General features: G+C 43.5%; 1 protein-coding gene across 2 annotated transcripts in view; it reads left to right on the forward strand.

Annotated features, from left to right (window-relative positions):
- The window catches only part of DIP2C (disco interacting protein 2 homolog C), a 433,069-nt gene that overhangs the window by 198,442 nt on the left and 208,896 nt on the right, over positions 1-25,731 (forward strand). The window contains exons 2-3 of one of the 2 annotated variants that reach the window (XM_053665789.1): positions 21,578-21,649; positions 23,195-23,362. In XM_053665789.1, coding sequence (XP_053521764.1) covers positions 21,578-21,649; positions 23,195-23,362 — 240 coding nt within the window. The remainder of the gene's footprint in view (positions 1-21,577; positions 21,650-23,194; positions 23,363-25,731) is intronic. The other variant, XM_053665790.1, reaches the window with a different exon arrangement.

A 25,731-nucleotide genomic window follows, 5' to 3' on the forward strand; every position in this document is an offset into this window, starting at 1 on the left:
CACATCTTGCCAGGAGACCCACCTAAGATACCTGCAGGTGTGATCAGAACAGCCATGTCTGCAGAGCGGGACCACCCACGGATAGGTTCCTGGGGAAATTCCCCACTTGCCATCGAGGGTGCCAAGGCACTTATCCAGAGGCCCAGAGGGATGGGGCCCACCACCCTCGAGGTACAACTGAGGCAGGTTCCAGACCACTCCTGAGACAGCGAGCTCCACACACCAGAGGGCTGCTCCACGCCGCGCTGATCTCCCTTGGCATCAGCCGGCAGAGGCTCTGCCCTGCTGGATCACGACGGCACCCTCTCTGATCTGTGAGACCAGCTCTTCCTTCCAGACACTGACAGCTCCCTTGCCCACTATGCTGTCTTCTGGACCTGTTTGCCAAGATCCTGGGACTTGGGTTTGTTATCCCCCATTGATTGCTGTGCGTGTGTGTTATATTCCTCCTAGATTGTTATAAGTGTGAGTCGGACACTAATGTATGTTGATGTTCTACTTTGAGTGAACCTGCATTCCATAAAAGCTGAGTGAATATCATAGTTACTTTACATGACTCCAGTCTGTTCCTTGGTGCCACCTCGCTCAGTGGGCAGCTAGTCGTACACTTGCTGGGCTGACTTATGGGAAAGACTGTATCATGAAACATACACTCAGGACAGTACTCTTCAGAAAGGATGGAGGAATTGATGGCGTGTTATTAACAACACCTTATTTACAAGATGCCAACTGTTCGTCATTACCTTTGAAAGTTCCTAATTGAAATTGTTCCTCAGAACACTCCTAACCACTTCACCAGTTCTCTGCCCAGCACAAATCCCCTTTTTCTCCAGGATAAACACAGGTTCAGGGAGGAACATGCGCCTGTTCCACCAGAACCCCTCTCGGGGGCAAAAAGGACCCCTCTACTCCTCACCTCTCAAATCACTCATTAAATGATGATGGATGAATGGATGAAACCCAGCACTCACAGGAGTTCACAAAAGGGTGTGCCACAGGTCCTTGAATAAAGTCATTTCGTTCAACCTTGTTTCATCATGATGATGATGGGAAGAAAAGTCGCTTCCTGCTTCCTGGCAGGGCCACTGTCTTGGAGTTTGCACGTTCTTGCCATGTCTATGTGGGTTTCTCGGCGGCTCTGGTTTCCTCCCACATCTCAGAGATGTGCACGTGAGGTGAATGGTGTGTCCGCACGGTCCCCCTCAGGGTGTGGGTAGGGGGGAGTGGCCCTGTGATGGAGGGTGTCCTGTGTGTGGTAGGTCCAGCCTTGTGCCCCGAACTGCCAGGGGAGCCTCCAGCCACCCGTGACTGTGGACTGGGATAAGCGGGCTGGACCTACCATTCTTTCTTGTTTTTATTAATTTTTCTTAAGTGACTATATAACTCACATTATTTCAGTGTTTAGTATTAGAAGTATTTCAGGTCTTTAGAAGTTGAATGATGTTTCTGTGACCAGAAATATGCTATAGAAATTTAACTCCTGTTTATATCAGTTCTCCTAGGGTTTCCTTATATGTTGTTTGTCTTAAAGTTGTAGTTTCCAAGGACCTGTCAACGATGTTAAGTGAGGACTTACTGTGTAAAAGTGGCCCTGAGTGTTAAGAACACAAAAAGGGGGGACAATGCAAATATAAGCTGTGATACTTTGGTAATTTGGGTTTGTTTGCTGCTTTTAATATGAAGCTGAAAAGAACCAGACTCGCTGTCACTTTCTGTTACTCAGCCTTTATATAAGCTTTCTTCTTAAAAAAAGAAAGATATACTAAATTATTTAGTTGCAGAGGGAGAGAACACAAAATGCTGGGGGAAAAAAATCTCACTCCATTATCTATAATTTAGATCACAGAGTTTTCAGGGTGTTTTCCTCTAAACCTTTTATTTATTCAATCCTGCAGCGGATGGTGGTGATGGAAGTGTTGCAGAAGGATTCAGGGTCATGTTCTGTATTTTCGCTCAGAGCTTCAAGGAGGCTGGCACCTAGATCTGCTTGGCCGTAACAAGATGCTGTTCTGTGTCTGGGGACATTTGAAAGCAGCTCTGACTTCAGAGAACGTGTCATCTTGGGTACAGGAGCACTGACTTCCCGAGGGTTGCTTTCCCCTGTGCAGTTTGAGTGTGGTTCCTCTTATTTTCCATGGAGTTTTCTGCCTGTCAGTGACTTGGCGATGATGTACGCATTGTGGGCCTGGGGTCTACATTCTCTGCTGCCCTCTCTCACTTTGCCCAGGCTAGCTTTCGGTCAAGGCCTGGTGCATCGTCTGTATGCTTTCAGGAGAGGAAGGGCTCTCCTGGGTAATTGTCTATTTCCACACCTAAACTAGTTTTATCTGTCATCTGAAAATTGAACTGAGTTGACTTTCTCAGCCAAGTGTGATCAGGAAGCTGGAGTTTAATTCCTGGGTGAAGTGACCACGATGAGAATGTGTCTTTTGACTTGGAATTGAAATTAGAGTGATGGGGAACTGTAGGCAAAGTCCCTATGGGTTTACACAGAGTCAGTGACAGGCTGCAGTTTATCAGGTATGTGAAAATCTTTGTGAAAACCATAGGAGGAATAACTATCAAAAAGGGTCTTCTTAAAATAGAAAGTGTGTTAAAGTTGCAACCTAATTTTCTGTGTAAACGTCCATCAAAAGGTAACCCAGTTTTCAGTTCAACAGCAGGGTGGGAGCTGGAGAACTGTTTCTGAGTTTCATTGAAATTATTTTCTTTTATGCACAAACCACTGTTTTTCTAAGCGATAACTGTGGATGCTGTCTCCTCCTGTGTACTCAGGTGATGCTCTGCATGAAGGAGGCACATGGTCCCTCCATGGTTTTTGCCAATTTGTAAAATATGTGACTTTGTAGCCCATGATGCCACTTCTATTTGTCTGTAATAGTAGTTTCATTTAGCTTTTAAAATTAACAGTAAAGTTGACTTCCTTTTTGGTGTCAGTTCTGTGAATTTTATTTTGCTTATTTGCAAATACACTTTATTAAGGTGTCTGTTCAAGTCTTTGCTGATTTTTTTGTTTTATTTTCTTTATTTATTTTTAGAGAAAGGGGAAGGGAGGGAGAAAGAGAGGTAGAGTAACATCAATGTGTGGTTGCCTCTCACGTGCCCCTCACTGGGGATTTGGCCTGCAACCCAGGCATGTGTCCTGACTGGGAATCAAACTGGTGACCCTTTGGTTTGCAGCCCGTGCTCAGTCCATTGAGCTACACCAGCCAGGCCTTTGGCAGTGTTTTAATGAGGATGTTGTTAGTCCTTTGTCAGATATAATTTGAAAATATTTTTTCCAGTGACTAGCTTAGTTTAAGAATACCTTTTTTCAGAACAAATTTTTAAATTTATTATAATTTTAATGCTTTATGCTTTGTGTCATGTCTAACAAATCTTTGTCTAACCCAAGTCTTGAGGATTTTACCCTGTGTTTAACATTTTGTAGTTTTATCAAATAGGTATCTAGTTATTACAGCACCATGTTGAAAAGACTGTCCTTTCTCTATTTAATTTATTTTGCACCATTTGTAAATAAAACAATTATCCCTATTGTGTGGGCCTATTTCTGGGCTCCGTCCTTCACCACATTGTTTTGATTTTGTGGTAAATCTTAAAGTCCATCATTATGATTTGTCCAACTTCATTCTCCTTTATCAAGTTTCTTTAGCTATTCTACTTCCTTTGACTTTTCACAGCTTTTAGAATTAGCTTGTCTTCCTCTACAAAGAATTCTGCTGGGATTTTAATTGGAGTCGTGTTCAACCTATAACTTGCAGGGAATTGACATCTTGTGTTGTCTTCCATTCCATGTACATGGCATGTCTTTTAATTTGTGTGGATCTTTGATTTTTTTCATCAGCATTTTGTGGTTTTTCAGCACATAGATCCTACATGTTTGCAAGTTTTGTTAGATTTATACTCAAGTTTTTTTCATATAACTACTTTATATTATTTTAAAAGTTTTAGCGCCAATCATTCCTTGCTATAATATATTAATGTGATTTGACTTTGTATGCTATAATCTTGCCAGAGTCAGTATTAGAGGCAGGAGTTCATTTTATATTTTCCTTGGTATTTTTTTGTGTAGGTTTTTGGTTTGACTGATTTTGCTCTTTTTCCCTGTTTTCATTTTCTTTACTTTTTGCCCTTTTTTTTCTTTCCTTTCACTTGCTATGAATTTACTTTCCTTTTCTTTCTCTGTTTTCTTAAAGTAGAAGCTTAGATTTTTGGTTTGAGACCTTCCTTCTTGTCAAATATAAACATTTAATGTCTAATTTTTGTCCACTTGACAATACTTTTTTTGAGAGCTCCTGGTAGTTTCCTGTAGTTCAAACCAATATCAATTTAGCTAGTGATCAAGATGAAAATTCCTGCAGGTGTATTTCCTGCATTTGTTTCATTAAGTTCACACTCTGCGCCTGGACCCTAAATGAAAGTAGCCGGGCTTCTCAGAGAGATGGTGCCATGTAGGTTTGTTGATGATGTAAAGATTAAGGTGGGGATTCAAATTTAAGTGCCCTGAAAACCATGTTCTAGGGTTTGTGTTATGAAGTGGAGGTGTCCTTAGTGCAGTGCCGGGTAAGCAGGAGGTAAGACCCGCTGAATGACGAGGGCTGTGCGTGTTTTAAGGCACCGGCTTATTTGCTGAGTTAAGGGTAAGTTCACTCTCATTTGTGCTTTTTCACCCAGGGCCCTTGGTGAGCCTGAACGCTTTGCTCTGCAACCTTGTAAACAGCAGGACCACGTTTTCAGTACTTCCCCTCCCCTCTGCACATTGATTAAGGCTTCAGTTACTTATTATTATTTCTTATTTTAAAATGAAAGTCATTTTTTTCTTCTGTTTGTATGTGCTCAACTTCTCTACTACGAGGATACAGTTCCAGTGTGTTATTACCTAGTAAAGATTAAAAACTACCTGTAAATGCACATGTAGTTACCATAAATGCACATGTACTTGCCTATCCAGCAGAGATCCATAAATTCTGACAATAAAGCAGAGGTTTTTGTTTCCACCTTCTTCTTCCTCTAAGAATGAATCAGTGGGTGCAGGATTCTATAGGTTATTCTGTGTTATTTGCCTTTTGAATACAATGTATTATTAATAATTACCACTTGATCAAAATTGAGCACAAATGTTTAGAAAGCATAGTTTTCCATAAGTTAAGAGTTTGTACTGTTTGGTTGTTATTTAATCAATTGGATTCATCAGGAATTTCGTCAACACAGACGTGAGGCACCAGGGTCATCCAGATGTTTTATTCCTAATAGTTCAAGGTATATTTAACTTCACAAGTGATTTTGTGCACAGGGCTCAGAGTTTGCTGGCAGAATTTCTTCACCTCATTGGTCTCACAAAGAGAAATAATAATTGTAGTAACTTACCCAGAATAACTAATGTATTGCACACATCTTCTAAATAATTTACTCTTTGTCCCACCCCTTACCCCCCAAATCCAAAAGCCCTTTAAATGAATTGCAAGCCTTTTCAGGACCGAGTCATTATTTTAGAAAGCAGTATGTGTGTGTGTGTAATTTGAAGATAAAAATTTTAGCATATTCAATATCTCATATTCAAAATAAAAAATATTTTAACCCAAGGATATGTTTATGATTTTTAGAGAGAGAGGAAGGGGGAGGGAAAAGAGAGAGACAGACATTCATATGAGAGAAACATTGATTGGTTGCCTCCTGTATGCACCCCGACTGGGGGCCGAACCCACAACCTAGGTGTGTGCCCTGACTGGGAATTGAACCTGCAGCCTTTTTTTTTTTTTGGTGTACAGGATGATGCTCCAACCAACTGCAGCCAGGAGTCTCTGTCTTTTTTAATATTAAGAATTTTGTCTTTATTGGCTTAAGAAATTATTTCTTTATTTTTAAAAACTTTTATTTTCAATTACGACTTAAATTCAATGTAATTTTCTATTAGTTTCAGGTGTACACCATAGTAGCTAGACAGTTATATACTTTTCAAAGTATTTGTACCTACCGCCTGATATTTCTGGTGTCCCCTGGCACCATACACAGGTACTACAATACTACTGACTATGTTTCTTATGCTGTACTTTACATCCCTGTGACTATTTTTTTAACTACCAATTTGTACTTCATAATTCCTTCACCTTTTTCACCAAGTTCCCCTACTTGCCCACCCTCTGGCAACCGCCAGTCTCTTCTCGGTAGCTATGAGTCTGCCTCTGTATGTTTGTTCATTTATTTTGGTCTTTAGATTGCACATACAGGTGAAATCATACGGTATTTTTCTTTCTCTCACTGACTTGTTTAACATAATACCCTCTAAGTCACAGGTGGAAAACACGAGTCCCATGGGTCGAATCTGGCCCTCCACCTTGTTTTATCCGGCCCGCACCTTGTTTCTACCCAGCAGCAGTGCCGAGCTCCTTGCCCCTAGATAAGGAGTAGTTACATTTACACAGTCCTAAAATTACATTCGGCCCTTTGAAGGCAACCTCGAGGCTGATGTGGCCCCCAGTGAAAACGAGTTTGACACCCCTGCTGTAAGTCCATCCATGCTTCTGCAAATGATAAGATCCCATTCTTTTTTATGGCAGAAAAATATTCCACTGTATCTATGTGCCACATCTTTTTTATCCAGTTGCTGTTGTTGGGCACTTGGGTTGCTTCCATAGCTTGACTATTGTAAATAATGCTGCAGTGAACACAAGCGTGCATAGATTCTTTCAAATTAGTATTTTGGGGTTTCTTCGGATATGCTCATATACCCAAAAGTGAAATTGCTGGGTCATAAGGCTTTTCCATTTTCAGTTTATGGAGGATCCATACTGTTTTCCACAGTGGCCGCACCAATCCACATTCCCACCAACAGTGCCTAAAGGTTCCCTTTTCTCCACATCCTCACCGACACTTGGCATTTGTTGGTTTGTTGATGATGGCCATTCTGACAGGTGTGAGGTGACATCTCATGTGGTTTTCATTTGCATTTCTATGATAATGAGTGACAATGAGCATCTTTTCATATGTCTGTTGGCCATCTGTATGTCCTCTTTACAGGTGAGAAAGTGTCATTTTAGTTCCTCTGCCCATTTTTTAATTGGATTGCTTGTTTTTTTGATGTTGAGTTGTATAAGTTCTTTATGAATTTTGGGTATTAACCCCATATTGATTGTATCATTGTCATATAGCTTCTCTAATTCAGTAGGTTGTCTTTTTGTTTTGTTGATAATTCCCTTTGCTATGCAAACATTTTTTAGTTCGATGTAGGCCCATTTTTAAATTTTTTTCTTGGGTTTCCCTTGTTTGAGGGGCTATATCAGAAAAACATATTGCCATGAGAAACGTCAAAGATGTTTCTCATGGCAAGATGTTCTTGCCTGTGTTTTCTTCTAGGAGTTTTATGGTCTTACATTTAGATTTTTGATTCATTTTTGGTTTATTCTTGTATATGGTATAACAAGGTGGTCTAATTTAACTTTTTTTGCATGTATCTGTTCAATTTTCCCAACACCATTTATGAGTGTACCATGTTGCTCCATTGTATGTTCTTACCGCCTTTGTCATATGTTAATTGACCATAAAGATGTGGGTTTGTTTCTCGGCTCTGTGGTCTGTTCCATTGATTTACACATCTGTTTTTATGCCACTGTCATGCTGTTTTGATTACTATGGCCTTGTATAGTTTGATATCAGTTGGAGCCTGATACCTCCAACTCTGTTCTTGCTCAAGATTGCTGTGGCTCTTCGAGACCTTTTGTGGTTCCATATAAATTTTTGGATTATTTGTTCAAGTCCTGTGAGAAATACCATTGGTATTTTGATAGGAATTGCATTGACTCTGTTGATTACTTTGGGTAGTATGGACATTTCAATGATGTTAAATATTCCTGTCCATGAGAATGAAATATATTTCTATTCATGTAGATCTTCAATTTCCTTCTTCAGTGTTTTACAATTTTTTGAGAACAGGACTTTTACCTCCTTGGTTAAATTTATGTCTAGGTTTTTGGTTTTTTTTTTAATGCAATTGTATATGGGCTTCTGTTCTTAGTTTCCCTTTCTGATAGTTCATTATTGGTACGTAAAAATGCCATCAATTTCTGGTATATTCAATATTTTGAATCCTGTAAGAGGGAGGTTTCGTTCTTATTTCCTAATAAGACCTTTGTTTTTATTTTTATTTTCCATTACTGGCCCAGATGGGACAATTTGTTTTAAGAAAGTCATGGAATCATTAACTTAGCGCCACTTTATTTCTACCTTTAAAAAGTTTTAAAAGTGAAACTATAACTGTTATTTAATCTCTCATTCAGCAAACATGTGTCTGTTTCATTTACTACCCTTTATTGATCATCTGTCACATAGTAGATATTAATAAATATTTTTTCGATGACTGAATAAATTAGAAAATAAATTCAGGACTTTTCTGTGACATTTGGACATTTTGAGAGAAAGTTTTGGTAGGAGCATGAAGTTTATTCCACCAGGGCTGAGTCAGAGCTGAGTGTTACCGTAGCGATTTCAGATTCGACTCAGTATTTAGCTGCAGTGTCCTCTTGAGACTCTGGATTCCCTCAGGTCAGACTGATCCTGTGATGCAGGGTTTTATTCCATATGATAGAAGAAGTAAAGGCGGCTCCTTGTTTCAAGGGAGGAACACTGGGCCATGTCACCACGCCAGTGGCAGGCTGGGTGCTCACCAGCATCCTTGGGGTTTCCAGGCCCTCCAGGCCCTGCTGGCGGGACAGGCAGGGCAGGGTGCGGGGAGTGAACTGTGAGCTCACCTTTGATCCTGAGAGACTACCCTCAGAGAGGTGGTTTGTGAGGGGAGTTAAGGTGTGCTACCTGGGGTGTCTCCAGTATGTGGAGACGCTAAAGGGGACCAGACCCAGCCCAAATCTCATGTGAAGAATTGTAGGTGGTCTGTGTTGCTGAGGGGTCCCCAGTTTTATTCTGTAATTATACAGTTACTCTCAGTGGTCCTGTTTGCCCCAGGATCCCATCTAAGTGAGAGCTGGTCAGCTTGGAGTTGGGGGTCCATCCACTCCTCTCCAACCACGATGGTGTCATGTTCCTGAGTCAGCACTTAGGTTATTATAAAGTTTGAGGGGTTAATATATCAACGAGTTCTGTAGAATAGCATTAACAACTTGACAAATGAGAACAGGACATTCCGGAGATCCTTTGGGAAAGTTATCAGTAAAGCCCAAGGGTTTGAAAAGGCACATAGATAAAGGATGTGAATGCTTCTGGTTCATGGTATCAGTGCCGGGGACAAGCAGACCAGCAATGACGTGCATGGAAGCATCTGTCGAGGTAGCCCTGAGTGGATCAGGTAGTATTTCTAGTGAGCGATCCATCTTAGTCCATTCAGAGGGAATCAAGACAGTGGAGGAGGATCTGCTTAGAAGAAAAATTGATTCAGACTAAATATTTCAGAAGTGGCACCTTCACTGAACAGGCAGTTGAGAATAATAAAAAATAAAAACAAAGTCATTCTCAATACAGTCAACAGTTCTTTGTAAACTAATGTTGGTAAGAAATATCAGTTTGCAAATAAATAATACCATGGAGGAAAACTCAAGCAGTTACAGAGTTTTAAAATTTTTGTTCATTATTAGCCAATAGGGTTCAACAAATGCTCTGAGTGTCCTTTATGCTGTTGCCCAGGAGACGTTTTTTCAGGCCTCAGCTGTCACTGGGGTAAAGGGTGAGCTAGCACTCGGGCACCTGGAAGGTTGACTATGGTGCAACCGGGGCAGAATGAGCGCTGCAAGTCTGGGGGTACACTGCTTTCTTCCCTGAAGAAGAATTTTATTTAGCCGAGACATAATGGGCAGAAATTGAGTTTCAGGTAAATAAAATGTAATTCAAGCAGTCTTTGATGGACAGAAAGTACATTCCTAACAAGACCACTACAGAGAGCCACCTGGGGACTTGCAGAAGCAGGAGGGACATGTTTGTGCTGTTCATATGTGACAGAGGCCAAGCCTGGTCCATGGTACCAAGTGACCACCTAAAGAAGGGAGAAATTGATAAATTGGACTTCGTCAAAATTAAAAACTTTTGCTCTGTGAAAAAAACCTGTAAAAGGATGATAAAAAGACAAGCTACTCATTGGGAGCATATATTTGCAACTTAGGTATCCCACAAAGGACTGTCCATAAAATACAAAGAACTCCAAGAACTCAACAAAGCTACCAAAAATCCAATTAGAAAATCGGCCAAGGACATGAGCAGACACTTCACCAAAGAGGATGACAGTGGAAAATAAGCATGTGAAATAGGGTCAATGTTATTAGGAGTTAGAGAAAAGCAAATTAAAACCATTGTGAGATATCGCTACTTACCTACTGGACTGACTAAAATGAAAAACAGTAACAAAACAGATGGTGGGGTTGCGAGAAACTGCCCAGCCTTGGGGACTTGGCTAGGGATGTCTGTTGCTGCATAGCCCAGGGACTCTCAGGCGCAGGTGTGGTGAATTGCTCACGGAATTGCTCTGAGCTTCTCTCGCTGAGGCCGTGTCTGGGTAGACAAGGCACACTCTTGAGTCCTTTGACTCACTGGTGCTGGAATAGAAACAGCCAATCAAAGGGCCATAGCTGCTGAAGGCTCTCAAGTCCCTGACTTAGATGATTCTGAAAATACTTACTGCTCACTCTTGGTGAGCAAGAGTGTCCTTCTAACATAGGAAACTAATTGCTTATACTATTTTTAGAAAGTCAGGGCTTTCATGGTGTTAGGTCCTTGCAGGTTAGCACCTTCCTAAAGCTGATGAGTGTACAGTTAATCTTGAGCTCTGTTTATAGGGACACACTTTTCGTGTTTAGGTCTTCGCACTGGAGGGACCTCTTGTGTTTACTCTGCCGCCTACTTCCTCTGGTGTCAGAGTAGTTAAGCCTTTGATAAACTGGGCCAGTTTCTCATTTCTCCCTCTGGTTATGCCTCATGGCCCTGCTCAGGAAAGCAGGAGTGGCTTCAGTGGGAACTGCTTCATAACCGTCACTAGTGGTTTGCCCCTTACACCCTTCCTTTCTCTGCACCTGTGGAGACCATCCTGTCTGATTACTTGCCCCAGGCTACACCACAAGACTGTCTGGATCCCAGGACTGACATAGGCTTTTTTTGTGCAATTTGTCCTTTTGCCTCTTCCACAGATGGCTCTGACATTCACCCAGTGTGACATGTAGACAATCCCATTTGTGGTGGAATGGCAGGAAAGCTGCAGTGCTGGTACCAATAATTCTGGATGACGCCTTCAGTTGGACCAGTGGACACATGTCCTAGTCTTGCTGGGACTGTCACCTGTTATGGAAAATGAGGGGGTGATGATGATGGATCTCTAAACTTTAAATGGTGTTTTTATGTGTAAGGTGTCCAGGGAGATCCTGGCTCACTGTAGAAAATCAGTGTTCCTTCCTTACATTTTGTGCTTCTGTTCCCCTCTCAGTGTAGAGCACAAGGTCTGGTGGTCTGTACCTGTTTGTCTTCACAGGGGAGCTTTCAGCGAGGGGGGCGAGAGGCTGGCAAGGCTTGGGAGGTTTGGATGAGAAAGTGCGGAGCTTGTTGGGACCCTGGTCCCATCTGAGCTTCTGGATTTCTAGGCAGAAATAATGAAAGATGCTGTCAATCACCCCTTCCCACCTCTTCCCAACCCTTCCCATCAAGGAACAGAGAAAACATCCAGTAAAACGCACTTTCTTGCATGGAGGAGAAGCCACTGTCATAAAGTAGCTTTGTTTCATGTTTATGTGGACTTCTCAAGAACTACCTTCCTAAGAGTGTTTTTCTTTTCTTTTTCGACAAATGAGGGAGAGATATGTAAATCCTAGAGAATAGTTATGCTTGCTGGCTTAAAAGATTTTTTAGCAGTTGATTCTAAGAATTTGCCTGAAACTGGCCTATTTAGATTTTCCAGACTGGTTAGCAGGGCTGACTGCTGGCGGGGGTCTCGGGGGCTCTGGGGAGAGCCCTGGGTGGGGGTTGCCTGCTGGGCCCTCGTCCTGTTGGGGCTCTGGGCGGGGGGAGTGCCCAGCAGCAGGGGGGGGACTTGCAGGCCTTTCGCCACTACCTACACAGCACACTCTCCAGCATTTTGACACTTTAGAAACCTCTGTTAGAATGTTCATTTTTAAGATCTTCAGGGCAGTTCTGGCCCCAGGATTCCTGTGCTGGGAGTAGTTTTCCTTTAAAATCACCAGCTTTTCAAGCTGGCTGTGGGTGGATGGAGGTTGGCTCTTGCTCTCCTGTGGTTCAGAATAGAGTGGACTCCAGACAGGCTATTTTCTTTAAAGCCTCTTGCAATTGGACTTTTTGACATACCAAAGTGAAAAGCCACAGGGGACATTAAAAAAAATTTTTTTTTAAAGATAAAGCCTTAAGTGATAGTATCCAGGAACTTACTGGCTAGAATTATAATTTTAATATGTTGGCACATTTAAAATATTTTTATCTTTCTGGTGATGCCATTAATTACATGTTTTAAGGAGCTTTTGGTCATTGACATATATATAAAAACCCAGTCATGTTAATATGTAGGTCTTGAGAATTTTCCCCCTTCATATTAAGTCTTAGAAGAAGCCTTGTTGGTTTTAGAATACTAGTGCAGGTTTTATGCTTATCCTGACCACCCTAACATATTCTCATGGAACATAAATTTTCAAATTTTACATTGGAAATATGACATCAACTAATGACGAATGAGTACAGCAATACACATAGTGACAAAGAGAAGCAGAGTCACCATGCAGTGATGCGAACATTGCACAAGAGGGTCAGGCTCGCGAAGGACCCCTGGCCTTCTGGTGAGTTTGCACTCCGTCCGAAAAGTGTGGAGCAGCCGTGGACCGACTCCAGGCAGGGGGTCGTGCCGTCCTCTCAGTGACAGATCAGAGGGCTGCCTGTGGAGGGAGGATGGTGGCTGGGACTGGAGAGCTAGGGACAGAGCAGCTGTTTGGATCATGAACAGAGAGAGCTGTTGGCATGCGTGTCAGTGACGAGATGAAAGAGAAGCAGATGGATGACTTTTCTTGGGATTTGTGACACTTCTGTGATCCGCCTTTGGCCACACCTCTCTGGAGGGTGCCCTGCCGTAGTCCCTCCCAGCGTCTGACTGCACAGGACCTGCTAGCACACAAGCGGGGCTGCTCTCCTGTGTCCTCCTGCCCAGCTTGGAGGCCGGAGCCATACTTGCCTGCTCCTTAGAGTCGATCACACCTTTGAACATGTAATAGATGCCGGCAAGTACTTACTGGGTTGTTATAACTGCTTCGTGCTTCTTGAAATATTTCACTTTCTGGTTATGTGATTTTTTTCAACCATAGTAGAATGTTATAAGTGTGTTATTAATGTTTGATCAATAAGAAAAGTGAGACCCTGAGAAATCAGCTGCCCTTGTGGGGCCCCTGGCTTGTGCTCGGGGAGGTGGGAGTTTGGGCATAAGGGTCCCTGGGCTGCCTGCTCCTGCTCCCTTGGACAGATGGGTACTTGCCCGGATATCACAGTGTCTTCTGCACCACAGCCAGTGGTATGTATGGAGCTGACAGTTGTGCTTCCAGCGGCGGGTCAAGAGGGAGAATGCTTGCAAGTGTGTCCCTAAGCCTTATAAAGCCATCAGTGTAGGAAAGAAATGCCATGAAGGTTCCTGACGGCCATAAAATTCCAAACATGGAAATGATTGCTTTGTTATACGAAACATTTGTTCCAGCATTGAATAATAAAATAACTCCTGACACGAGAATGGAAACCATCACCGTTAAGCCAGTCTGTTTACTCTGAATTGATCTGGTTTTGGCTGCAGCCCATACGTTAATGGTGGGGCACTCTTTGCTGCCTGGAGAACACAGGGCTCTGGATCTCCTGTCCTGGCCAGAGCACAGGTCTGGGGACTCGGCACAAACCTCGCTGGGCTGAGTTTGCCAGAGTGAGGCTGAGATAGGAAAACTGGGGAGCCGTGGCGTCACCTTCGCTCTTGTGTCCCCTCACTTTTTTCAGACTTAGGCTTCACTCTGAAACTGGCCTACAGTGTAGGTAAGAATGGAACGCCATTTGGAGAGGGATGTAAGAATTCTCTTTTCCGTCTCAGTATGATTTAACCATTTACTGGTGGTTTTGCTTTACTTGCATTTTCATTTTAAATTTATGACTTGTCTGTAACTCTGTCTTCGTAAACAGAACATGTGACAACTTTATTTCTACTGCTGGAATTTAAAGTCTTATGAAATTTTTTAAAGGGTAACAAATAGCATTTTTCATAAGTGGAAAGTGCTTAAAAAATCACTTTAATTTTCTCCCTACTGGGATTGCCAGTGATTTTTTTCATTTACTTTTCCATTATACCTTCTTATTACTAAAATGAAAAGGGAGCTCTGGCCAGTGAGGCTCAGTTGGTTGGGCATCATTCAACCTGAAAGGTTGCAGGTTCAATTCCCCGCCAGGTTACATGCCTGGGTTGCTGATTCAGTCCCCAGTTGGGGCATATATGGAAGGCAGCCAATCAGTGTTTCTCTCCCTTTTTCTCCCTCCTCCCCCTCTCTCTAAAATAAATAAATAAATGAAAATGAAAATGGTGTTAAATAAATTAGTGTCTTGAGTATTCAAGCTTGGAGAAGATACTCTTTGGAATTTTATACGGAGAATAATCAAGTGTAGATTCTGCCTTGTAGTAGCTACTTTTCAAGGAACAAAATTCTGTAAACGTGTCATGGGTGGGGATGAGCTGTGCCTCTCATTGATGACGATCTTTTAGCTCCAGGCTGAGAAAATACTGATTAACCTGCTGTAAACCATAGGCTGCTCCTTGTATGATGACAGATGTCAAATGAAACCGTGTTTAGAGATGTCACATGCAGCAGTCGCTCCTCTTTAGTAGCCTTTCCCCCTCGAATTTTCCAGTTTTATGCTGAAAACTGTGTTTGTTAGATTCAAGGTGAGGAGAGAGGAGATGTAGCCAATTGATCTTTCAGCCTGAACTGATGCAAAGCGAAGGGAGGAACCAGGTGATACCCTGGCATGGGTTGTAGGTCAGCCTTGGACAGAAACCAGGGAGGCATTCCGGGTGGGCGGCATTGTGTGAGAACCCAGCCAGCTTCTGTCTGTCTAATTGTCTATCCATTACCTGTTATCTGTCTATATCCTACTTAGTATCTACTCTACCTATTGTTTACCTCTCACCTATCTATATGTCATCTATTAACGATCTATTCTTTGTATCAGTCATCTATCATTTACCTGTCACCTCAGCAGTTATCGTCTTATCTCTCTTATCGATCTGTATTGTATTAGCGCAAAGATCTCATTGGTTGCCTCAGAACAATGGGCACAAATGCCTCTACCAGAAAGTTTGCTTCTGTAATTTGCAGTGAGTCTGTCTGAGGATCTGTTGGGTCTCTGACTATTAGATGCTAAAGTGGTTTCAGAGTTAAAAATGCCTGGACTTTCTCCCTCAGAAAGACAGCGTGTAGCAAGGCATGTTTAGCCCGGATGCTTAGGGACCTGAGTGAACCTGGCCCCTTGTCACAGATGCTGGATCCTTCTGGGTAACACACAAGTCAAGCTGTTGTATTACACACTTTAGTAATGGGATTGGTACTGATTTTCCCCTCTGCCCTTTACCTCACGGTCACTAAGCAGTTAAACAATCACCCTGTGTTTATTCGAAGTCACTATGACACTTGTGTCTGCTGCTCACTCGTGTGACTAAACCCATCAGCACACAGTCCTGATTTGTGAAACATCAGGGGTAAGGACACTGACCCATAAAGGCATCACAACCTGGTTTTGAGGGTGAGAGCCACTTGCTTATTTTTGAAACCAAAATAAACCCTCGGTAGCCACCGAGGCCTCATGGGTAGAGCAGCACTGGGAGTTGTGCAGAATTCTGTGCAGCAGGAGCCCTGACATTGGGGTGTTACAGAGCTGGGCCGGGCTTTGGAGGGTGACAGCAGGCAGTGGGTGCAGGGTGGTCCCCGAGAGCAGGATGTCCTGGGTGGGTGGGGCTGGGCAGGGCATGCAGAGAATGCTGACCACATTGGCGTTAGTCCTAGTGGCAGATTCTGAGTGTGATTTCAATGGGGAAAGTATTAGATTTGGACAAGACTTTTTTTTTTTTTTAATCTGGAGCTCTGAGCAAGAAACATAGGTACTGTTGTGCCTCAGTTTCTTACCTTAAACTCAGTTGTTACAAGAATTGAGAGAGGTTATTTAGTACGTGTAGGACAGGACCACCCTGACACCTTCCCTTTTAAGGGGGATCATGATTTGTTGGGGAAAGTGCTTATTTTTCTTTATGCTTAAGGCCTCAAAAATTGGGAGTTTTTCAGAGTAAGAATTTAAAGACAGAGTTTGAAGTGAGTTTCGTGTGAACACCCCTCATGTTACCGAACAACAAGAGGTCGTCCGAGGGAGGGGCAATACAATATTTGGCCCACTTAGGGATGCCCCAAACTGCTATACAATAGGGACCCCTCCCGAAAACAAAATACTAAAATCTACTGGGCCCTTCCGTCCGCCGCCAATTGGAAAGACATCTCTTAATGCCAGAGATTTGTGAAAAGGAAACAAAATGTTTATTTAATGCTATTCAGGCCTAATGCCACCACTGAAATATCAAAGTCCTTTATGTATACACCTACACCCACACAGCGCTCCCTTCTCCCACTGTCCCAACTCCGGGTACCGTAAATCAGGAAAAGAGCACACGTCTGTGTTGCAGGCCGCTGGCACCGTCAGCTGTGTCACCGTGCAGGCAGGATCTAGAGTTAATCCAAAGTACTGTGGTACCCTCTCATGGTCCACTGGCAAGAGTCCTTTGTACCCAGTTCCAGTCAAAGTCTCTGTTGTTTTTCAGGCCCCGCAGCCAAAGGGGGCACCCCAAAGCCGCGTGGGCCTCCTCTACCAAAGCTGCAGGAGTCCACACTCCACCAAAAGCATGTGGCTTTCTTCTTTACCTGGCTGCAGGGATCTCCATTCTGGCAAAGCTGCGTGGTTCTTCCCTTTCACCTGGGAAAGAGGGGGTCCACACCCTGCCAAAACCACGTGGCTCCCTCTTTCACCTCACCTAGAGGGGGTCCTCACTCTGCTGAAACCGCGTGGCTCTCTCCTCATCTGGCCAAGCAGGGACCCTTCATGTCTCGGAGCCAGTCTTTTCCAAGCTCCCACACAGCGGCACCCTCCCTCAGGGGCGCAGCCCCTCATTACCTCCTCAGTCCAAGCCCTTCTCACTCAGGAGTCCAGACCTTAGTTCCCATCCTGAGTCCCCCAAGTTCCATCCTCCGACCCTGCTACTCCCTTCTTCCTGGCTCCAAACTTGGCCACTGCTATTTAACATATCTATGAAACCAGTTAAAGGTTATAGATATGTTAAATAACCATTCCTCCAGAGGTTAGCTCCAAAACTGTTGCTATGCAAAATAGCTCTCAATGGCCTGGCTCCATTCATCCCTTCCCCCTGGGGGGGGGGGCGGTGAGGACATCTTAATATGTCTCTCCAATATTTCTATACACTTTGAATTCTGGACACCATTCCAAATCTTTTTTTTTGGGGGGGCCCCCCTGGCTGCACCCTGTATCACTCATACTTAAATGTTCACCTGAGTGCTTTTTAAACCTTGAGCTGAGTTTTGGGTATACCAGCAAAGATGCTGTGAGTGGCGTGCCAGAGGTTGAACAGCCGGGAGAATTGGCTGGGAATGGGCATCCTGGTAAACAAGTAGTACACAGGGAGCTTCTTGGGAAGCCGATATGTACTAGTTGATGGTGACTCCCCCATACTCTCCATCCCATGTTCCTTTTCCTGGTCCCTGCTTTTGTTTCATCCAGGTGTCCCCTGGGTTGCAAAAGCCGACTCGTTTTGAATTTGTAAAATGCTGAGCTGAAGGCAAAGTGGATTAAGGGAGAGAACAATTAGCATGGAAAGTAGCTTCCTGATAGTTTTGCTCTCTCCAAAGACCAATCGGGGAGAACATGTGGTGAAGGGCAGTGGAAATGCTGGGGTGGAGGGGCTGCTGCCTGCTGGGGGGGGGGGGGGGGGGTCCCCAGGGGGCGGAGAAGATGGACCTCCTGGGAGGCTATTCCTGCTTTGCCGTCAAAGAGCAGAAAGTGCCTCTTTCTGCAAGTTATTTTATCTTGTTTTCTCAAAGGCAGGTGTTTTCCTCTTTCTTGCAACGTTACCTACATTACACAAAGAACAGTCAGCTAGAGCAGTGGCTTTTCAATCCTTTTCATCTCAGGGCACACGTAAACTAATTACTAAAAATCTGTGGCACACCAAAAAACACATATTTGCCGATCTGACCAAAAACATAGGTATAATTTTGATTCAGTCCCACTGACGACTGTTATGTTGGCTGTTGTCATTTTTTAAAAAATTTGATGATCTAAGGGAAAAGAGGTCAGTGCCCCTGACTAAATAGTCAGGTACTGCCTGTTTTAAAAATTCTTGTGGCACGCCGGTTAAAAATTGCTGGGTTAGAGAGAAGTTTGAAGTGGGGAGGGTAAGGAGGTGTGAGAGCCACTTCTCTTGCCAGCGTCTCCATGTACTTGCTCACTGCCTTGTCCTGATCGACCACAAAGCTGTACCAGAGTGTGCACATGCTTTTCTCTAGGATGCTAAAATTTTGGATGTTTTTTAAAAAATGGAATATTTTATGCAGTCTTTCCAAAAAGGAGTGACCAGCCACAGCCCCGAGCTGTGAGCAGGCGCAGGTGCAAAACATGGCGGATCTTAGATGGGGGCCGTGTCTCACACTGGGCTGATCAGCCAACCGACGGTGGCCACTTACATAGGTGTGGTATCAAAAATGCTCACCAGCCAAGAACAGGATGCGTTTTCTGTATCTTTTTTTAAATTAATTTATTGATTATACCATTACAGTTGTTCTATTTCCCCCCTTCATTCCCCTCCACCCTGCACACCCCCTCCCCTACCATTCTCCCCCTTTAGTTTATGACCATGTGTCTCATTCTTTAGATTCTATATTTCCCATACTATTCTTGCCCTGTCCTCTATTTTCTACCTACCATCTATGCTACTTATTTTCTGTACCTTCTCCCCCCTTCTCCTTCTCCCACTACCCTGTTGCTAACCCTCCATGAGATCTTTATTTCTATGGTTCCGCTCCTGATCTAGCTGTCCTCTTAGATTGCTTTTGTTTTAGGTGTGGTTGTTAATAACTGAGTTTGCTGTCCTTTCACTGTTCATATGTTTTATCTCTTTTTTTCTTAAATAAGTCCCTTTAACATTTCATATAATAAGGGCTTGGTGATGATGAACTCCTTGAATTTGATCTTATCTGAGAAGCACTTTATCTGCCCTTCCATTTTAAATGAAAGCTTTGCTGGATAGAGCAATCTTGGTTGTAGGTCTTTGGATTTCATGACTTGGAATACTTCTTTCCAGCCCTTTCTTGCCTGTAAGGTCTCTTTTGAGAAATCAGGTGACAGTCTGATGGGAACTCCTTTGTAGGTGAGTGTCCCCTTATTTCTTGCTGCTTCTAGGATTCTCTCCTTCATTTTAATCTTGGCTAATGACATGATGATGTGCCTTGGTGTGTTCCTTCTTGGGTCCAACTTCTTTGGGACTCTCTGAGCTTCCTGGACTTCCTAGAAGTCTATTTCCTTTGCCAGATTGGGGAAATTCTCCTTTATTATTTGTTCAAATAAGGTTTCCACTCGTTGCTGTTCCTCTTCCCCTTCTGATACCCCTATAATTCAGATGTTGGAACGTTTAAAGATGTCCTGGAGGTTCCTAAGCCGCTCCTCGTTTTTTTGAATTCTTGTTTCTTCATTCTTTTCTGTTTGGTCAATTTTTTCTTCCTTCTGGTCCACTCGATTGATTTGAGTCCCTGTTTCCTTTCCATCACTATTGGTTCCCTGTGCATTTCTCTTCATTTCACTTAGTGTAGCCTTCATTTGTTCCTCTAATTTGTGACTAAAATCAGCCAGTTCTTTGAGCATCCTGATCACCAGTGTTTTGAACTGTGCATCTGAAAGTTTGGCTGTTTCTTGGTTGCTTAGAGTTATGGGCTCTGTGGCTTTGAGTTCTTCTTGAGCAATGTTTTGGTCTGTTCATGCTCACTATGTCTGAGGAGCAGAGCCTTAGGTGTTCACCAAGGAGGGACCACCCAGGTCGCTGGGTTGTGACACTGTATGTGGGGGTGGGGTCAGAGAGGGGCAATGGTGGTCCCCTCTGCTGCTTCCCGCCACCGGGGCTTGCATGGTCTGTCTCATTGCTCGTTCCTTTGCCTGGTTTATCTACGCACGAATGTGTGACTGCAGTCAGCCAGCTGCCTTGTGCCCTCACTGGGTCTGCCCTTTGCAGCCCCACACCTGGGATCTGCCAGCCAACACCTGCGCACCTGGGTCGGTCCGGCAGAGTTTTCCTGCCTGACCCACTCCACTAGTCGCTGGCTCCGCCCCTTTTGCCGGTCTGGCTGAAGGGTTTATTGTTGTCGGACTTTGGTATAGTTCAATTTTCTGTGTTTTGACTGCGTATTTTGTTACTAAAATTTTGTTGTCTTTAAACATGGTTGTGTGAGAAGGTACAATGTTGCCACCTACGCCCACCTCCATCTTGGCGGAAGTCCTCCCGTTTTCTATATCTTTCTGTTATTTATGGCCCCATGTTTAAAAATGAGTTGTGTGTTTTGTGGGGTGGACAAGACTCTACAGTGAGCTGTGAGTTACAAGTCAAACATTAAACACTGAGGGCATTTTGTGGTCTGATAGAGCTTGGTGAGCATATCTCACTAGAGAAAGCAAATTCACTGCTTTGTGTGTGTCCCATAAAAACTTGTCATTTGCCTGCTGTGTTTTTATTCATGCTCATGTTTTGGCTCTTCTGGGCATGATGGTGTGATCAGAATATTAGGAAAATATAAGCAGATTCTAAAAAATTCAAGGGGAAAATCAGCATTTTGTGTGCAGTAGCGCTTATAGCTGGAAGGGCTGTCTCGTGTCTCGGAGGTTATTCTGTCCCATGTCCTCAGCACTTAGGAGGAACGTCAGCGTGGTGCGGAGGCTCCTGCTCTGCTGTATGTGCATCTCTGCTCACAACATTTTAATTCTTGTCTTACCGATAAGTATCTCTTCCACATATTTTGGATTTCCATAGGTCCCATGTTCTTTATCTTTGTTTTATTTAATGTTCCATTAGGTCTGAGTCACTTATTTTCCAAAATATCCTAGCAGTTTAAAGTCTTTGGGTCTCACATGATGATTAGAAAGAAAATCTCATTAATGGAAGGTGATAATCAGCGATGGTTTCAGGGCAGCTGTCACGGGCAGGGACCTGCTCCATCTGTGGCTGATGAGGTTAATGAGAGCCTTGCGGACTGGGGAGGTCTCCTCCTCTGGCAGATGGGAATAAGATTGCAAGAATCTAATTCTGGGTCCCATTGGAGCCAAAATCCTGAGAGGAAGGCCGGGCAAGCATTTTCGTTTGTTTGAGGGCAAAGGGAAAAAGGCATGGCAAATGACTGAAGTGTTTTCTTTTTAAATTATTAATTGTAGGGCAAACAGAAAAAAACCGTTGTGCCTGTATGTCTTCTTAGAGGGTATTGTGTGATTCAATCTGCCTCCGGGGACCATCCTGAATCTTTCTTTCCTTCTCTTACAGGTGACATCACACAGAAAGGATATGAGAAGAAGAGGTCGAAATTAATTGGTGCCTACCTGCCCCAGCCTCCAAGTACGTAAACTGTGACTATCTGCCATGTAGTTTAAGGAGTTCACTGCAACATGCAAGAGAAGGAAATGAGCTCAGATCCTTCTTTAGCCGGTGATTCGCACGAAGATCATGCTCCTGACGTGGCACTTGTCACATTTAAGTTTTTCCTAGGACTGCATGTATATTTTCGGAATAAAAACTACACACAGGATGTTTTATAAGTGTGCCTAATATATTTAATAAGTATTTCATCTATAGGGGACAGTAATGTGGTCGATTACTTCAAAATGCTTATAGTTTAAGCCAACTGAAGTCATTGGGGGTCAGGACAAATCTAGAAACCTAGAAAATGATACAACATCCTGCCAGGGATTATGAAATCATAAAGGGTGGTTTTGCTTTGAAATGTGATTACAAAACATTACGATTCTTCAAAAAGGACAAAATCTGTTTCACTTGATGTCCAGGTTTGTAGAATCTCTTCGCACTTGAGCCAGGTTCTGTCCATTTCAAGAGACAGAAAAGGATTCTAGGCTGCAGCTCTCAGACTTTAGTTCTAATGAGGCTCAGTTTGGTTTGAAGGTGACCTTGAGGTGGCTAGGCTTTGGGAATGACGTAAAGCTAATGCAGGTAATGCTGTGCTCGAGGAGGCAAGGTGCTGCCTGAACACTACAGTTTTCACTGTGAAAGCAAGGTTTTCCAGCGGCTCAGATGCTTCTGCTGGGGGAGGGTTAAGCAGGTACATTTCACAGACGGATTCCCAGCTCTGTCCCTCCTGATCACCAGGCTGCGACACACCCAGAAGTGCTCCGTTAGAATTTAATTCTAATAGAATTAAAAGTGATTTTATTGGGGTGACTGGTTAACAAAATTGCAGGTATCGGGTGCACAGTCACACAACACGTCATCTGTATGCTGTGTTGTGTGTTCATTACCCGAACTCAAGTCTCTGTCCATCACCATGTGTCCCCCTATCCTTCCCCACTCTTTCCTTGATTCTTAAGAGAGTTAACATAAAAATGGACCTGTTGTATAGCCTGACTTAGCTGATAGGCTTGATTTCCTGTTCTGGCTTTTAAAAGGGAGAAGTCCTGTTCTATCCGAGTGAATTAAAAAATAGGTTTTTGGTTGGCTGATGCCCCCATAGGAAAGGCTTTAGGAGCACGTGTGGGCAGATGAGTAGACCGTAGCCTCCCCCTCCCCCTTTCTCTCGTCCTCTAGCAGGACTGCCCGGTGATGACCTGTGGCCCGTCACTGCGGGTCCCTTTCCATAGACGGCCCGTCCACTTCCTGGAGGGAGGCTGGCAGGCCGACTGTAGGCTTTCGACACTGTCGGGTTCTCATTTCTGTGCCTTACCAAACAAGAGTGAAACAGAAGCAGTTCCCAAAAAGGTGGTTCTCCAGCTGTGGTGCCAAGGGCGTGGCTGACTGTGTGGGCTGGGCGCTCCGGGTGGCACCCATGTTGCGTGGTCCCTTTGCATGGGGTCGGCAGCTCTGCTCAGCGCTGTAACAAATTTAAAAAAAACTAAAGTTTGAATTAATTAGTTTTTTTTCGACTTGTTACAGCAGCGAATGGAGCTGCGGTGGCCCGGTGTAGACTGCAGCACAGTGAAGGCGCCCCGAGGAGAACGCCACACTCCGGCCACATCGGGGTGTGTGACATCAGAGAAGCCGCTGGCAGGGAGCGGGTGGCCAGCACCGCGGGAAACCGGCCTCTGTTTTACTTTCGTTTCGGTGAGCGCACTTCTCTGAGAGAGAGAGACCTTATGGCAGGGAAGCATTTGAAATGGCCATCACCCAGCACCATTGTAAACAGAATTACAGGGCTTAGCTTTGGGGGGACACCAAGGGGCCCCATGTCTGAGCCCACATTCTCCAGATGAGGTCACATGAGTTTTCGGTGGCCACGGTGCTCCTTGGTCACAGAGTTGTCACAGACAATCCCAGAACCATGACCATCCATCCCACTGACTCAGGGCCAATTCTGAGAGTGTTCTATAAGAGTAGAAAATGCTGTTTCCATAACCCTATGTTCCCAGTTGGACACTTGAGGAAGAAGAATGTGTGTCAAATTCCAATTCTTTCTAAAATCATTAGTCTTTTGCTGACCTAGTCTCCTGGCCAAACCCTCAGTGAAGGAAGAACTAGTAGGTCCTGGCCTCTGAGATCTACTGAGGGACTGAGAGCTGCAGCCCTTCACACTCCTATCCCCAAAGGACAGTGTTGAAAAATGAAACTGATTACTCGCAGAGTATATTCTTAGAGGTAATGATCCTCAGAGGTCAAAATTATGTTAGTGCCTAATATTTTGAATACAAGAAGCCCAAAAAGGTGAGTTCAATGCACCTTTTAGTAGAATAAGAAAATAAGGATTTGTGTTTGGCTTATCTTCAAGGTTTTACCACAAATAAAAGGCATTGTTTGAACATCATATACAAATAATAAAGAGAGAAAATGTGATGTTGTAATTGGCCCCCAAGATCTGTAAAGTGGCACCCAGCCTGGTCACCCCACTGCAGTGTCTTTGGGTCCCTTCTGAGCCACTTGGTAACAGATACAATAAGTACGCTTGTGGGAAGGACGGAGGGTTGGTGAGTGGGTGGCGCAGTCGAGCGTTGGCAGAGAGGTCCTTGCACAGTTACGCAAGTCTCACCCACGTGACTGACTTACCGGGAGGAGAGAGCCTGGTCTATGGGCCGTGGGGCCACCCCATTCTCACTGGGAAGGAGATGGCCAGGTCGGGATTCCAGGATCGGCAACTGGAGGCCCAGAGAGTGTTGCATTTTTACTGATAACCTTTGTTTTTGAGAAGTTACCCTGGGTGAGCGCTCACACAAAATGTTGTCCCTGGGAAGCGGTGAGGAGAGCAAGTGGTTCTGAATCAAGAGAGTTCTTTCATGCTCAGTCTTAGACATAATTCTTTTGCTTTAGGATCTTTGTACAAAATGTCATGTTTTTTGTTTCAGTTGCCCTTATCCTGTTATATACTTTCTTAGTAGAGGTTTATGTTTTGATTAACTTTTTTCTTTTACATAATTTTTATTTATTGGAGAAAATTCTAAGACTTCTCCAAAAAAGATTCTAAAACTATCTCCATAGTGTTTTTTGGGACACACCATTATGAATTAGAACAGCCTGTTCAGGCGTTCAGCAAAAATCAGTAGCTCAAGTCAGAGGTACGAAGCCTGTTCCAGGGAAGGTGCTCAGGGAGCAGGTCGTTTCCTGGTTTTCTGCTCAGAAGTGAGTGACTGTCACAGAATATCTTGTGTTTCTTGGCCTGTTATGGAAGACATAGTGCATCAGTGAGCATGATGTTGAATGCTCACCTAAATCTAGATGAGAAAAGTTATGCCAAAATCTGAGAAGAAAAATGAAAATTTTATATACTTATAAAATTTATTCATTTACTTTATACACACACACATATAAAGGGGTCAGAAAGAATATATTGAAAATCATTTTCAAAAGGATGATATGATTTAGGCCCTGACTGTTGTGGCTCAGTGGCTTGGATGTCATTCTGCAAACCAAAAGGATGGTGGTACAATTCCCAGTCAGGGCACACGCCTAGGTTGTGGGCTAGGTCCCTGGTAGGGGGTGTGCAAGAGACAACGAATTTATGATTCCCTCACATATTCATGTTCCTCTCCCTCACTTTCTCCCTCCCTTTCACACCTCTCTCTAAAAATAAATAAATCTTTTAAGAGAATATTATTTAGGACAACTCACTCTTTTGGTATGAGTTCTCTTACAGTTTTTGGCTATGTAGTGTCTTTTTCAAAATCATCTTTTATTCTCTAAATCTGATACAACTTGTGAAAAGAGAAATTAAAGTTTCTTTTCAGGAATATCTTCACACAATGACAGACTTTACAATTGAGTCTTCACTGTTTTCAGGTGTGAAATAGTAAAATTCCACTGTTACCATAAACAGTGAAACTTTCCTTGCCCAAACATAATCCCCCTTTCTTATAACATGTGTATTAGCGAGATTCAGCTTTCTACATGATTGTCCATCAAATGCTCCTCAGTGGTGAGTGATTTACGTAGATTTAGTCTTCCTTAGGCCCAGCTTGCATTTATTTCAACAGCCAGATGGCTTT

This window comes from Artibeus jamaicensis, unplaced genomic scaffold, assembly GCF_021234435.1.
Source record: "Artibeus jamaicensis isolate MK-2021 breed Jamaican fruit bat unplaced genomic scaffold, CSHL_Jam_final contig_426, whole genome shotgun sequence".
Lineage (NCBI taxonomy): Eukaryota > Metazoa > Chordata > Mammalia > Chiroptera > Phyllostomidae > Artibeus > Artibeus jamaicensis.